The sequence below is a fragment of the Psittacula echo genome (genome assembly GCF_963264785.1).
Source record: "Psittacula echo genome assembly, chromosome: 2".
Lineage (NCBI taxonomy): Eukaryota > Metazoa > Chordata > Aves > Psittaciformes > Psittacidae > Psittacula > Psittacula echo.
The window spans coordinates 152,129,841-152,144,499 of NC_137737.1; the positions used below are offsets into that span (position 1 = coordinate 152,129,841).

Below are 14,659 nucleotides of genomic sequence, written 5' to 3' on the forward strand. Positions count from 1 at the left end.
TGCAAATGTTATCCTTAACTATTGTTAAGTGCGTATACAGAATACAGGTCAATTCCTTTAAAGCCCATAATTTCCTCTACTCCAACTTTCATTACATTTTTTTCTAAATTTATAAGATATATATGCATAAGATGATATTTTTTGTAGTATCAACGTATTTTACAAAACATTTTGAAATGTGAAAAATGTGAAAAACATCAAAATGGAAGTTCTGTTCCCTAATTAATTTAAATAAGATTAATTACGCATTAACTTTCCTTGACAGCTTCGTGTGGTACTACGAGCTTTGACACTATTCTGATGAGGTACCATCTGTATGAAATGTTATCTTACACCTGGATCAGCATTTCACTCCAACAAGTTTTATCAGAGTCTTGTGTGTGAGTTGAACACAGGACGCAAAGGAGCTCCCTAAAAAAAGCCCCATCCTCTCCACCAAGCTCACACAGAAGTAAAGCTTGCTTTTACAAAAAAGAATAATGTAGCCAGTAAAAAGAAACTGTATTATGAAGGGAAGAGTGAATAATGAAGAAACAAGATTGAAGCAGGAGACACAGAATTCATCCTGCGTGACTGAGTTTTGTGGGAAGAGTCTCAGGACTTGCTCAAAGTCCCAAAGCTACCAAGTAGAGACACAATGCAACCATGTCTTGAGAGCAGCTTCTCTCTGTGAAAATGCACAGAAAGCCAAGAAAGAAGCAGTCAGTAAAGCTGGGGAAAAGCTGGACAATATGTTCAAGGAGAACTAGTCAAGGAAGTCAAGAGAGCTCTTTAAGAAAGCTGTGTAATTTAGGATACATTTTACTGCACAGCAGCTTTTTAGATTTATTCAGATAGAAAGCACCTTGAGATCCACAGACTGACCCGTTCTCCAGTGGCTATACTTTGAATTGGGGTTATAGACAACGCCAGATAGGTATATGAAACAATTTTCTTCAGTTTCCCCACACCACAGCAGTATTCTGCAGTAGCCTTCTTGCTTTCCAAAGCCAAATGACTGAGAACCGCTTTGGGACTCATGCTTTCTTGCTGTATTTCAGATACATATAGACAGTCTCTATATGCAGATGTAACCTACCAATTCGGCAGACCTAGCCTGACCTAGCTCTAAATGAAATCAAATTAAGGCTTTCAAAAAGATTAGGGTGAAGACTCAGTAGATCAGACCTCAGGACACAAAACATCAGTTCTTATTTTGGACTGCCAAATATTACATGTAAGACCAGTGCTATTGAATTAAAGAGAAATAAATTGAAATTAATAAATTGAAATAAAGGGAGCATCTAGGGACCTAAGTCTGGGATATCAATCCAAAATGCACATAACCTGCTTAGGTTGTGTGAGAAACCATGGTCTTGTATTTGTTCATAATAAATACATAAACAACAAAAATTCTTCCACTGTAGCTGTTAAATTAAACATTGATGTGTTTGTCTCCTGTCTAAGCCTGATTGAGATAAAAACAAAACTGAAGTCTGCACACCTATGACCTCCTAGATGATCAATCCAGTATTTGTGCTAAGATTTTATTGGCAGCATGCTGATAGGATTAAGTACAGCAGAAGACATAGCCAAGGTCAGAGGAATAGAAACAAACCACCATAGTACTCTTCTGTATATGAACTTCCAGAGCTACAACACCTGGTTGGATCACCTCTTCATTCAAGTAGAGATTCAAGACCAGATGCTTTTCTTTCTAGAGGCTACCTTACTGTCAAGATCAAGTGAAACTTGAAATGGAACTTTTGCTTTCCCTCTTCCACACGAACAATCACAAATCAAGACCTGAGCCAGAAGGAAGCATACACAAAACAGGTAATGCAGATGTTTAAATGAATAACAGTGTATCTCCTCACAAGAATAACTCAGTGAAAAACTGATAGAAGTAGGAGTAGTTCAGCAGTCTACTCCAATATGATTGATTGCCCATCTGAGCATATAGAAAGTGTATTGCGGGAAATGAACCAAACTCTCAGGCCTCTCAGATAGAGAAGATGAATCACTGCAAGTTGGCAATGTAATGTAATGGCTTCATAGAGGATACTTACAGCAGAAATACGGCATTAATTTATGTCACTTAGAGTAATTTCCCCAACTCAATATGTCAAAGAATGAAAACTATTACAAATATTTTTAAATTCAGTGATGTGTCTGCCCTGTCAGAGAAAGGTATGAATGGATCAAGTATTTATCCTATGGGAGTCAAACAGAGATAAAATTCTGAAACACCCATACACAGTAGGTGATTCTAATAATAATCTAATGCATAGAATCATAGAATAGTTAGGGTTGGAAAGGACCTCAAGATCAACCAGTGCCAACTCCCCCACCGTGGGCAGGGACACCCCACACTAAACCATGCCACCCAAGGCGTCATCCAACCTGGCCTTGAACACTGCCAAGGATGGAGCACTCACAACCTCCCTGGGCAACCCATTCCAGTGCCTCACCACCCTCACAGTAAAGAATTTCTTCCTTAGATCCAATCTAAACTTCCCCTGTTTAAGTTTTAACCCGTTACCTCTTGTCCTGTCACTACAGTCCCTAATGAAGAGTCCCTCCCCAGCATCCTTATAGGCCACCTTCAGATACTGGAAGGCTGCTATGAGGTCTCCATGCAGCCTTCTCTTCTCCAGGCTGAACAGCCCCAACTTTCTCAGCCTATCTTCATACGGGAGGTGCTCCAGTCCCCTGATCATCCTTGTGGCCCTCCTCTGCACTTGTTCCAACAGTTCCATGTCCTTTTTATGTTGAGGACACCAGAACTGCACACAATACTCCAAGTGAGGTCTCCCGAGAGCAGAGTAGAGGGGCAGGATCACCTCCTCCGACCTGCTGGTCACGCTCCTCTTGATGCAGCCCAGGATACAGTTGGCTTTCTGGGCTGCGAGCGCACACTGAAGCTGGCTCATGTTCATTTTTTCACTGACCAACACCCCCAAGTCCTTCTCTGCAGGGCTGCTCTGAATCTCTTCTCTGCCCAACCTGTAGCTGTGCCTGGGATTGATCCCACCCAGGTGTAGGACCTTGCACTTGGCATGGTTAAACTTCATCAGGTTGGCATCAGCCCACCTCACAAGGGTGTCGAGGTCCCTCTGGATGGCATCCCTTCCCTCCGGCGTATCAACTGAACCACACAGCTTGGTGTCATCGCAAACTTGCTGAGGGCGCACTCAATCCCACTGTCCATGTCACTGACAAAGATGTTGAACAAGACCGGTCCCAACACCGATCCCTGAGGGACACCACTCGTTACCGATCTCCAGCCGGACATGGAGCCATTGACCACAACTCTTTCTGTGCAGCCATCCAGCCAGTTCTTTATCCACCGAGTGGTCCACCCATCAAATTGATGTCTCTCCAATCTAAAGTCAAGGATGTCATGGGTGACAGTGTGAAACGCTTTGCACAAGTCCAGGTAGATGATGTCAACTGCTCTGCCCCTGTCCATCAGTTCCGTAGCCCCATCATAGAAGGCCACCAAATTGGTCAGGCAGGATTTCCCCTTAGTGAAGCCATGCTGGCTGTCACCAACCACCTCCTTGTTTTTCATGTGCCTTAGCATGTCTTCCAGGAGAATCTGCTCCAAGAGTTTGCCAGGCACAGAGGTGAGACTGACTGGTCTGTAATTCCTTGGGTCATCCATTTTCCCTTTCTTGAAAATGGGGGTTATATTTCCCTTTTTCCAGTCGTCGGGAACTTCACCTGACTGCCATGATTTTTCAAATATGAAGGCCAGTGGCTTAGCAACTTCATTCGCCAGCTCCTTCAGGACCTGCAGATGGATTCCGTCAGGTCCCATGGACTTGTGTATGTTTAGGTTTTTAAGATGGTCTCGAACCAGATCCTCTCCTACAGTGGACCTTGGGTCTTCATTCTCACAGTCCCTGCGTTTGCCTTCCAAGACTTGGGTGGTGCAGTCAGAGACTTTGCCAGTGAAGACTGAGGCAAAGAAGTCATTCAGAACCTCAGCCTTCTCCAAATCCCGGATAGCCAGTTCTCCCGATATCTTTCGGAGGGGGCCTACGTTGTCCCTAGTCTGTCTTTTACTCGCTACGTACCTATAGAATCCCTTCCTGTTATCCTTCACATCCCTAACCAAGTTCAATTCTAACTGGGCCTTAGCCTTCCTCACCTGGTCCCTAGCTTCCCGGACAACGTCCCTGTATTCTTCTCAGGCCGCCTGTCCCCGCTTCCACCTTCTATAAGCTTCTTTTTTCCTTTGAATTTTCCTGAGCAGCTCCTTATCCATCCAAGGAGGTCTCCTGGCCCTCCTGCTGCACTTCCTTCTAGTTGGGATGCAACACTCCTGAGCTTGTAGCAGGTGATCCTTGAATAACAACTGTCTTGGGCCTCCCTGCCCTCTAGGGCTATACATAAGGTTCTAAATAATCTTATAATAGGAAGATGATTCCCATTTGTAACACACAGACTATGGCAACCTATCTAGGAAACTCCCTGAAGATCCTTAATAATATTTGTTTTATGATGATTTAAATAATGTTTTCTTCCACTGAATTTCCAGAAACCCCCAAAAGACTCAGCTCAGAAAAATATTCAAGCATGTACTTCAGCAAATACAAAATTCCCGTCTTCTTCAAAAGATCTCTGAAGCATTCATTGAAGGACTCTTAAATGTGTTGTTAGGAAATTGGTAGGTTACCATAAGGAATGTTAATTACAATTTGTTAGCTGTTCCATGGAAATGATGTGATGTCCTTGCATTTCCACTGAGGTAGTTTACTTCTCTGATATCTGCCAGAGCTATAAGAGATGAGTATGCAGCTATCTCCAAGACTCTCTGAATCCAAATGTTGTTTAACTTGGTGATAGCTTGTTTGTGTGCTCATAAATTGAACTGATTTTAGAACTGGAACATGGGAAATTTGGACTTCCAGATTATTTCCCCATTCAATATGTTTAAGCATATTGAAACCATTAAAACCAACTAAAATCAACTAGAAACCCTTCGTCTTTTTATTTTAGGGCAGATCATCTGTTGACCTCCGCTTATTTAACAGCCATGCTTTTTTTAAGACCAGAACACACTTTCTGAAGCAGAGCAACAGAACTTGAAAACAAACACTGAAATTTGCCTTCTTAAATGTTGACAGTGATCTTCAGCTTCTGAAAGAACATACACACTGCCATGAAGCACCCATGCAGCTTCAAATCTTCTCTCACAAAAGGGACAATGGTAAACATCCTTTCCCTAAATATCTTCCCAGGTACTGGAAACCAACATTTAAGGGTATTCTTGAGGCCAAGGTTCCATACTTCTGTTTAAAAACTTCTGCTGATCTTATCTCATAGGGATTGATCTACCTTTACTTGAACCTATTTATAGTTATGACCTCATTAACATTCAGTGACAGAAAGGTTCCCAGAGCATTTCTGAAGTGCAGGGAAAATCAGCAGACCACTGTGCAACATGGGAAACCAGGAAGAGGGACAGCTGCAGGCAATATTGCTATGTGTCTCCTTCTCCCCTAATTCCAATTGCTCCAGACACCCTCACGAGAATTAACAGAGATGAATCTGTGAAGGTACAAAAAATGTTATGGGGTTTTTTTTGTTGGTGATTGATATAGCAGCAGAAATCTTTTTTAGAAAACATGTTCCATTAATAAGATCCATAAATCTTCTTGTACATACTGAGAAAAAAAAAATATAGAAGTAGCAGCTATCAGAAGTGAAGAATTTTGAACGTGTATTGGGAGAAGAACTTTAAAAAAACAACAAAACTTACTAGTATCTGAGCAATATAGCACATAAGGAACAGCAGAAGGTCATGTACTGTTCTGGGTACTTTCCCAGCTGAGAACTACAAAATACATAGGACATCACTGGTGCAGACTGCAGTTGCTTGACTGCTTCTAGCCACACTATTGCTGTTCTTAGATGCAAACATGGTGTACCAGGTCTTCCAAACACGATCCAAGAAATATTGCTGCATTAATGTAATACAGAATGTTATGTCTTCTGGAACACCTCCTGTATGAAGACAGGCTGAGAAAGTTGGGGCTGTTCAGCCTGGAGAAGAGAAGGCTGCATGGAGACCTCCTAGCAGCCTTCCAGTATCTGAAGGTGGCCTATAAGGATGTTGGGAGGGACTATTCATTAGCGACTGTAGTGGCAGGACAAGGGCTAATGGATTCAAACTTAAACAGGGGAAATTTAGATTAAATATAAGGAAGAAGTTCTTTACTGAGAGGGTGGTGAGGCATTGGAATGGGTTGCCCAAAGAAGCTGTGGATGCTCCAACCCTGGTGGCATTCAAGGCCAGGTTGGACAGAGGTTTGGGTGACATGGTTTAGTGCAAGCTGTCCGTGCCCATGACAGGGGGATCAGAACTGGATGATCTTAAGGTCCTTTCCAACCCAAACTATTCTATGATTCTTATACAAATACTGTATTTTTAAGGTGATTCTACAGGCAGACAGTTAATGTTCATTGGAGTATTAGAAACCATCTAAGAATGCACATCTAGGTATTTCTATTTTAGCATTTACTCTGTCTGAAAAGTAAATGATACTAGGGCATGTTTTAATGGCAGTTAAGTTCTACTGGTTAGAAAACTGCTAGAAAACTGACCTTGGCCCTTGAACACACTGTGTGTGTTCTCATTATTAAATAGTAGACAAAAATGGCAATTTGGGGGTTTGAGTTTGCGAAACATGGATACAGAGGTCTCAGTTATGTCACATTTTTTACACCTTGAGAGGAAGTTGTTGCTTGGTCAGCCCAAATAAAAGGAGAAGTGAGAAAAGATTTACCAGTTCACCTCCTTGCTTCTTCTTAATGGCACAAGATTGCTTTTCCCAGCTGGATAATATGTACCATCAGCAACAAAGCACAACAGTATGATTTTCTTACATTGCATGTAAGAAACAAAACCAAAACACTGATTCCAAAGGTGATTACCAGCAATTTTACTTAGCAAAGAGCCACTGTCTGGATCATGTTTTACTTCAACAGTGGAAGCAGCAGGCCATATTGTGTCAAGTTTTTGTAACCCAAAGTTCCCACTTAGTGGAGTTCTGCTTAAAAACATAGCACTATAATGTCAATAGACATAAAAGCTACATGCTTTTTAGTGCTGTCTCACATAAAAGCATGTAGCTGCAGATAATGTGATACAGAAGTAGTTAATATTGGTAAAAAAGTGAAAAATATTTCCACTTTTGGGAACAAGCAGATTTTAACAGCTCATTTCACATCAGTCTTAGAAATGTTATCTCACTGTTTTCCCAAGAGTGCCTTCAGGTGTATAGAGGTATGTTTCTGTATTTACCTGGAAGAAGGAAGTAAGCTTTGGATAGCGGTGATAAACACAAGGACAATAAATGCACACACCAAGTTTGATTTGAATACTTCATCCCGCATTTGAGAATACTAGAATAAAAGAAAACAAACAGAAGAGTAAATTAGCTGTTAACCCATGCAGTACTTTCATAAAGACTGAGGCACATAGGAGACTTTGGGAAAATTAGCAGGAAGATCTAATACATCAGTGATCTGAATTTGTTTTTAAAAATGAAACACAGCAAATAAATCATTTATAAGCCGGTAAAATACTTTATTCAAAAAGAAAAATTCTGTAATTTGCAGTGCAAAATTGTTTTACTTGGTTGCCTCTTTTTCAGAATTCTTTACTTTAAATCCCAAGTAGATACTAGGGGCTTGTGGTGTTGGGTAGAACACTTAATATTTAATAGCTTATTAAAATACTTAATAACCAGGTACCATGGGTTTCCTCACCTGAAGACAAACACTGAAGACAGCTGCAACTCTGCATGCATGATGTCACAGAGGTGTCTCAATGCTGCCAAACTGAGACTATTCCATTTTATCTTTTACTTTTCTTATTTAAGATGAGAACACAGAATGGGACATTCTGTGACTGTCTGGGATGTGGGTCATGATCTCTGTATCCTGACTTATCCGGAGGCTGTGCAGAAACTTGTCATTCTCCAAGGAGAAAATGAAGGTATTATTATGTAAAAGTCCATTTGAACTGCAACATTATTATGATTTACTGTAAAAGTATTTTTCTCCAGCATATCAAACCACTGGAAATGCTAGCAGATTCCCCTCCTATGGGAGTTACCAAGAAGAGGAGGAGCAGATACATCAGTGAATCACGGTAGACCAGTGAAAGTGGAAATGTTACCCAAGTCCTCAGCTAGCATTTATTCAGCTAAATTCCAGTTGTTTACAGTAGATGAAGATTGGCCGATAGACGTATTTTTGTAAGTCTATTTATCTTATACTGATGCCACTGAATTTTCTTCACCTAATAAAGAATCCCAGAGATGCCTTGGCCCGATTATTTTCCTCCTCTGCACAGTGATTCCATTTTATTTATTCTCTTGTAGTTTTGAAGGAGCTAAGAGTTACATGTGCAGAACAAAAAGAAATTAGTCAAAGAGATATCAGAATCTTTCTCCAGTGATTTGGAAACAAGGCAAACTGCAGTTATAAATGCCTAGAAAGCATCATAATTATGAAAAATTAAAGCCAATTAAGAAATGGATCAGGAACATACATTGAGAGAGTTCAGCTATGAACTGCATTTTATAGCTAATCTGATTTTGAAGGAAGGTTTTACCTTAGTCTGTGTTCACTACATGAACCTTTGGTAGGGACTTAATCTCAGTTATAGCTATCTGATCAAAAGAGTCTCAAGCTCCTGAAACATGAAAAAGGCTTCTTTCTTCCCTGCTCCCATTTGTTATGAGAAAGAGAGGGGGGTTATTTGCTGGTGTCCCTCATTTTGACCCCTCTGCTGTGATTATACCCTGTGTTTGCTGTTGGCAGTATCACTTTGACACAATTTTTGATAGTGCTCACAGGCAATTCCATTTTACTGCCGGAAGCTCAGAGGCACTGACCCTGATTTCATGTGCAGAAAAACAACTGCATCAGTCCACTAAAATAATGAACTGGGGCTTTTTTTGGTTGTGGCATAAAAAGAACCAAAGGGAAAAAAAAAGAAGTACATTCCTTAAAATATAACATGAAATCCCAACTGTTCCTTGGGGAAATTATAGCAAATTAATTGAATGAAACACAAACATCGAATTGCCTGCTAGTTGAGCATTATGTCAGAAAGATGAATGCTGTTGGTCTAATCAGTAACAATGTCGTGATGAGAAATTGCTAGCATCTCTGAGGCAGCACAAACGCTAATGATAAAGTAAGCACTTCTGTATCAGTCTACCCCTTAATGACTTGGAGAAATTATTGAAGGATGGACTAAACCTCAAGGCATATCCATAAGTATGAGGAGGCATGTAGCTAACTATAGCTATGTAGAGTGGTAAGAAGATTCATTATGTGACCTGCTCTGCAATGAAAGCGTTAGCAGCAACATCCCACAGACCTGCCTGCACTGGTGTGACTTGCCTATGGTGTAGCAAAGGCTTATCTCCTCTTCTCATGCGGTTTGAGCCATTTGCCTGTGCTGCTGGGGGGGAACTGCTTATCTCCTGGTTAGCCCAGCAGTTAGATGAAACTAAGCTTGCGTAAGCATGCCAAAGGTAATGCTCCCAGGTAATGCTGCTTATTCCCCATCTCTCCTCTCTTTACCCAAGGCTTTTTCTCAGAGCAATGCTGTTTGTGCTACTGGAAAAGCTTCTGCAATACAGGGGAGGGACAGAAGAAGATGTATCAGGAAGCCCAAGGTAGGAGAAGAAATGGATGAACTCCTGAGAATACCAAACGGTAGACACAGGTTCAGTTGCTGATCAGTTACAAAAAGGAAGATGCTGAACAGGTATAGAATTTGCCCAGTGTTTCTTGCAGACCTGCTTGCCACTGGAAGTTTTTGTGTTGAAGGAAAGCAGCGAGGCTCATGTCTGCAAGGGTACAACATATATGAAGGGCAATTTTTTTCCCTACTCATTTCATTTCTGTTTATCTTGCCCAACAGAAATTCTGAAACAGAGAAACTCAGATATTTAGGTCTCATCTTTGACGTAAGAAAACCTCTACTGTGAAATTCAAAGCCTTTTTCATATTCTCAGTGTGCTTACCTCACAGAAAATATGTAAACACTTCACCTGTAAGACCAGTCTGATTTATAATCCTAATGCAAATACGTAGGAAGACTTAGAATATCTTTATTAAAATCTTTATATTGGAAATTTTCCTTAACAAAAAACCCTACCAGCATTTAAAATTCCCTGCCCTGTTACTATGTTTTACCCTGCATGAAATATCATGTCTGATATTCCCAAGTCACTGCTGTTAAGTCGGAGCATCATGATAATATACTGGAAATCATCTAAAAGAGTGTCAGATTTTCCTTGTGAGCTATCACATATTTGGAACCCCATAGTATATTTTCATGCTACCATTAGAAATACTCTTCTGTGATGAGTCTTTTGCTCTATCTGCCTACACCACATTTATGAAAATAACCTCAAGTAAAATAGAGAGTGAATTCATCTTTAAATGAGATATCAAGTGTTAATGAGTGAAATACAAGTTAGTAGTGGCTAGTCCATTTAGGTAAAGAATCTATAAAATATACTGCGTGGGGATCCTGCAAAAATATTATAGAGAATGAAATATTATGAAATTCATATAGAAATATATATACTATATATTATATATCAAGGAGATCAAGAAAATATACATACTATATATATTATTCTATCAAAGAGATAAACCATTCACTAATGCAACTGCTACTGTTTGCTGTGGAATCTACATTTTTCTATTACCAGGAAGGATATAGAGCAATAAGATGAGAGGAGTGGGAAGATGTACCAATGGCTTAAACTACTGTGATATACCACTCATTTAAAACATTGTAAACCAGGAGCTGTGCTGGCTCCCATGGTAGTTTTGGGCATGCTGATTCTGGAAATTTGTTTTTAACCTCCTGAAACCTTAAAGGAAATAAAATGGGACTTTCATTGGTAGCGTAAATCTGCTGTCTGCAGTTGTTTTACAATAAAAAAGCCCCAGAACAATCTAGACTGCTTAAACATAAGTCCAGCATGACATTCCACATCTATTCAAGTCGCCCCAAAAGAGTTATGATCCCATGATGTGATAGTTCTGTTACTAATACAGGAGGAAGAAATACAGTTTATTGTTCACATGATTACTCAATTCTCCGTGGTTTGGGGTACAGAGCATTAATACAACTCTCCCTGAAGGAGGTTAACTTGTTGATCAGGATCTGAGCTATGGGTTCTGGTTATTCTGCCTACTGAGTAACTGCAGTATGGGGTGAGAAGTGCTTGCAGATAAAAGGAATAAGTACTAGGCAAATGCCAGCGCTGTCTGAAAGTGTGATGTCTAAATGTGAAGGCAGAGGATGTTGCATAGAAGTTACTTTACTTCAGAGCTACCTCATACTTGAAGCTGCCACTGCTCTGAACAGAGCTGAGTGGCAGCAAATGAAAATGGCAATGGGAATTGTGAAGCCCGTAGACATAGACTGTCTTCTTGCTTAGCAACACTGAAAGGAGCAGCTCAAGATGCTGATGTAGAAGGTCAAGTAAGCAGCTGCAAAATGTTAATGGCTAAAAGAAAACATCATTTTAGACTGAAAGGTTAGGGGGAGAGCCGAAGCAAAAGGCTGCTGAAAAAGCTTTATGAGATCCCAGTTTAAATCTGAGTGTATTTTGTTTTGTTTTCTAAATGGGCATGAAGAAGGAAGAAAGTGAAAGTAATACAAGATAACATGGAGGAAATAGCTAGTTTCTGTAGGAAACCAGTTCACACACTATTTTTTTTCATGGCAGCCTTTAGACTATGGTTTAACATTGAGGCTATTGGGACAAACCTGTAATTATAGCACAGGAGAATGGGGAGGGAAGGGACATTTCCCATGTTGTCCCATAAGACATTACTCCTGCTGTGATGAAGAGGGCATTCTGATTCATCTGTCCTTAATCCCCATCACCCTTTTGCATTCCTCATCCTTCTCTGAGTATATTCATGGTGCCCCACCATCCTGAAGACAAGCAATGAGGTTGCTGGCCAGCAACTATCCAGCTCTTCAAGGTGGCTGAATCAAAGCAACTAAAGCAATGTTGTTATTTTTCAAAGCTTTAGCTCTATGTAATGCTAAAAACCAGTCCATTTGAGAGGACAGAAAAATGATTCAGTCCACTTTGCTGAAAGGATTTTGTGTTTTTATTGCCTGTGCTTGCAGATTGTGACTAACACTTAAGGAAAAATTGAATGAAAGCACCACTTTCCAAACATTGCAGTACGGTTTTCCATTGGAAATGTCATACTGAGAAGTGTGAGGTGTCCCTGCCCATGGCAGGGGGTTGGAACTAGATGATCTTCAGGTCCTTTCCAACCCTAACTATTCTATGATTCTAAGAAAATGCATCAAAGCTGTTAAAAATGTTGACTTTTAAACAGGCTTTTTGTCACCCAGATGCTATTAAAAACTTTATTAATATTTAAAATCTGACCTATGTAATGTGCTAGATTGGAGCATGGCGCTTTTCTTAACCCTCCATAAATTGCTGTTATATTTATCTCTTAGAAACGGACATTAAAAAAAAAAAAGGATGTTTAAAACAAAAAATTGACATATTAGTTTTTACTTGAATTAAACACAGCAACTGCCTAGAGGACATCAGATGGGTCCTATGACTAAACGAAAGAAACATATCTATATAAATATAGATATATATTTTGAATAGAAGTGTCAGTTTATTAATATGCTAAATCACCTTTTGTGCCAAGGCAGCCTGTCATCTGACAGAAAACCGCTTGTACGCAACAGCAAGTGAAACCTGGCAAATGGCTGTTGTTTTCAGAAGCAGACTTTGCTCAGTGTACGTATTTTCCAACAATGAAACATAATCACTGCAGCACTGTAACACCTGCATCATGACACTTTCTATTATGACCTCTAGCTCAGTCCCAACTTCTGAAAACTGAAACAAAATGAAAAAGACCAGAAAACAAACAATGCAAGCCAGAACCTACAGCTTCTCGACTTCAGTGGACATTTATTACAGTTCGAGTTGCGAATAATGCAGCTACCAAGACTCAGCTACCTTATGCTCCAGGCTGGAGTCTTTAAACATCAGTGAAAAAGGCTTGATATGCTCTCTTCTCAATTTATCGCCACTCCGTAAGTCGATGGTGTGCTCTATTCGCTTGTTAATTTCCTCAGGCCCAGACTGGACATGCAAAGCTTGTGCAAGATGGTTTGGAAGCAGATTTATTGAATTTCTTGTTAGGGCAGCCAGAGTCTAGGGGAAAGCACATGCAAACAGAATAAACCTGCTGGTCCCCTTGGGTTAAAAATGCAATGTTTTAGTTCATGTTGCATTGCAAACCATTACAGCATTCCATGCAATCCATTCAATGAAATTTATAGAAGTGTAAAGAAATAAGTCTGTTCCACTAAACACATACAGTACATTAAGGGGAGCACTTTAATGCCCTCTTTTATACAGGTTTGTTGCTGCACTGCACACTAGGACAATATTCGCCTTTCCAGATTCTGCTAATTAATTATTAGAGCATGCATGAGGGGAGTACACACCAAAATCACAGCATGGTATCTGACTCAATGGTGTGTTTTAACAAATAAGAAAAGAAGCTAGGGAAAACAGAAGTCACAAAACAGAAGTCACAAAACGGAGTAATGATGTTTTTTCTTGATCTTAAAGTTACTGGATGTGTGTAGTTAAGGAACAGAACAGTTAAGGCAGGAGTGAAGAAGGTGACATTTCTGATTACTTCAGCATGGGTTTTCTTCTTCACTACTGGTACATTTTAGCCAGTCTAGATTACAGTTAGGCTATATGATTTAATTTAACTGTAATTCTTATTATTATTTTAAATATTGTCTTGAATGCATCATTCGTTTGGTATTTCATTGACTAATAAAAAGAATAAAAAAATATTATTGCATAGCTTCACAGAGAAAGCTAGCAGAGATAGTATGAAGGGTGCTTCACCTTCAGGAAAGAGTTAGACTTTGCTTTCATAAAGAGAATAACTCAATCCAGTTTCATGGTATCATTTCATGACACAAACCACAGTGAAGCAGCACTTTTCCACTTGAATGGGAAAATAAACTCTATTACCTGTGATATTCCCAAGGATTAAGGAATGTTAATGGGTGGAAAGGAGATAAACCTTCATACATCGTAGCATAAGACATTTCAAAATTCATATGGATAAGACATACACTTCTACTTGACAAAAGTTGTCCCCATAGGTTCTTTCTGAAAAGATCTTCTGCTATATCTCCTACTGGGCATTGTTGGAAACAGGAGTTTGGGATGGATTATCCCTAGAGTTCTCTGGAAAGCCAACTCTTTTAGATCATGGGATAGGTACAGCAAATTATATATGCAGGTTTCCCTTTTTCATATTAAAGTTATAGTCAGCAATTACGTTCTAATGAATCTTGGAGAGCACATTAAAACACAGAAAGGGGCTCAGGTACCCACTACCAAACCCCAAGAGACATCTTTCTTTACAATCCTAAAATAAAGTCAATGGACTCTGTAGTCACAGATAGGATCTTGTTTTCTCATATTCCATCTTTTGATGAGTAACTTAAAAGCCCAAAATGGGGGTGGAAAAGGATACCAGGATTGAAATCTTCTGTCTATTTAAGTGAACAGCAAACTTCCTGTTTGTTTTAGTAGAAAAAAGA

General features: G+C 39.8%; 1 protein-coding gene across 1 annotated transcript in view; it reads right to left on the reverse strand.

Moving 5' to 3' along the window:
* ADCY8 (adenylate cyclase 8) overlaps positions 1-14,659 on the reverse strand; it is a gene marked incomplete at its 3' end in the record, with an annotated part of 125,025 nt that overhangs the window by 26,782 nt on the left and 83,584 nt on the right. The window contains exons 8-9 of the mRNA XM_080610335.1: positions 13,041-13,238; positions 7,295-7,395 (exon numbers count right to left, since the gene is read on the reverse strand). Of these exons, the coding sequence (XP_080466461.1) occupies positions 7,295-7,395; positions 13,041-13,238 (299 nt within the window). The remainder of the gene's footprint in view (positions 1-7,294; positions 7,396-13,040; positions 13,239-14,659) is intronic.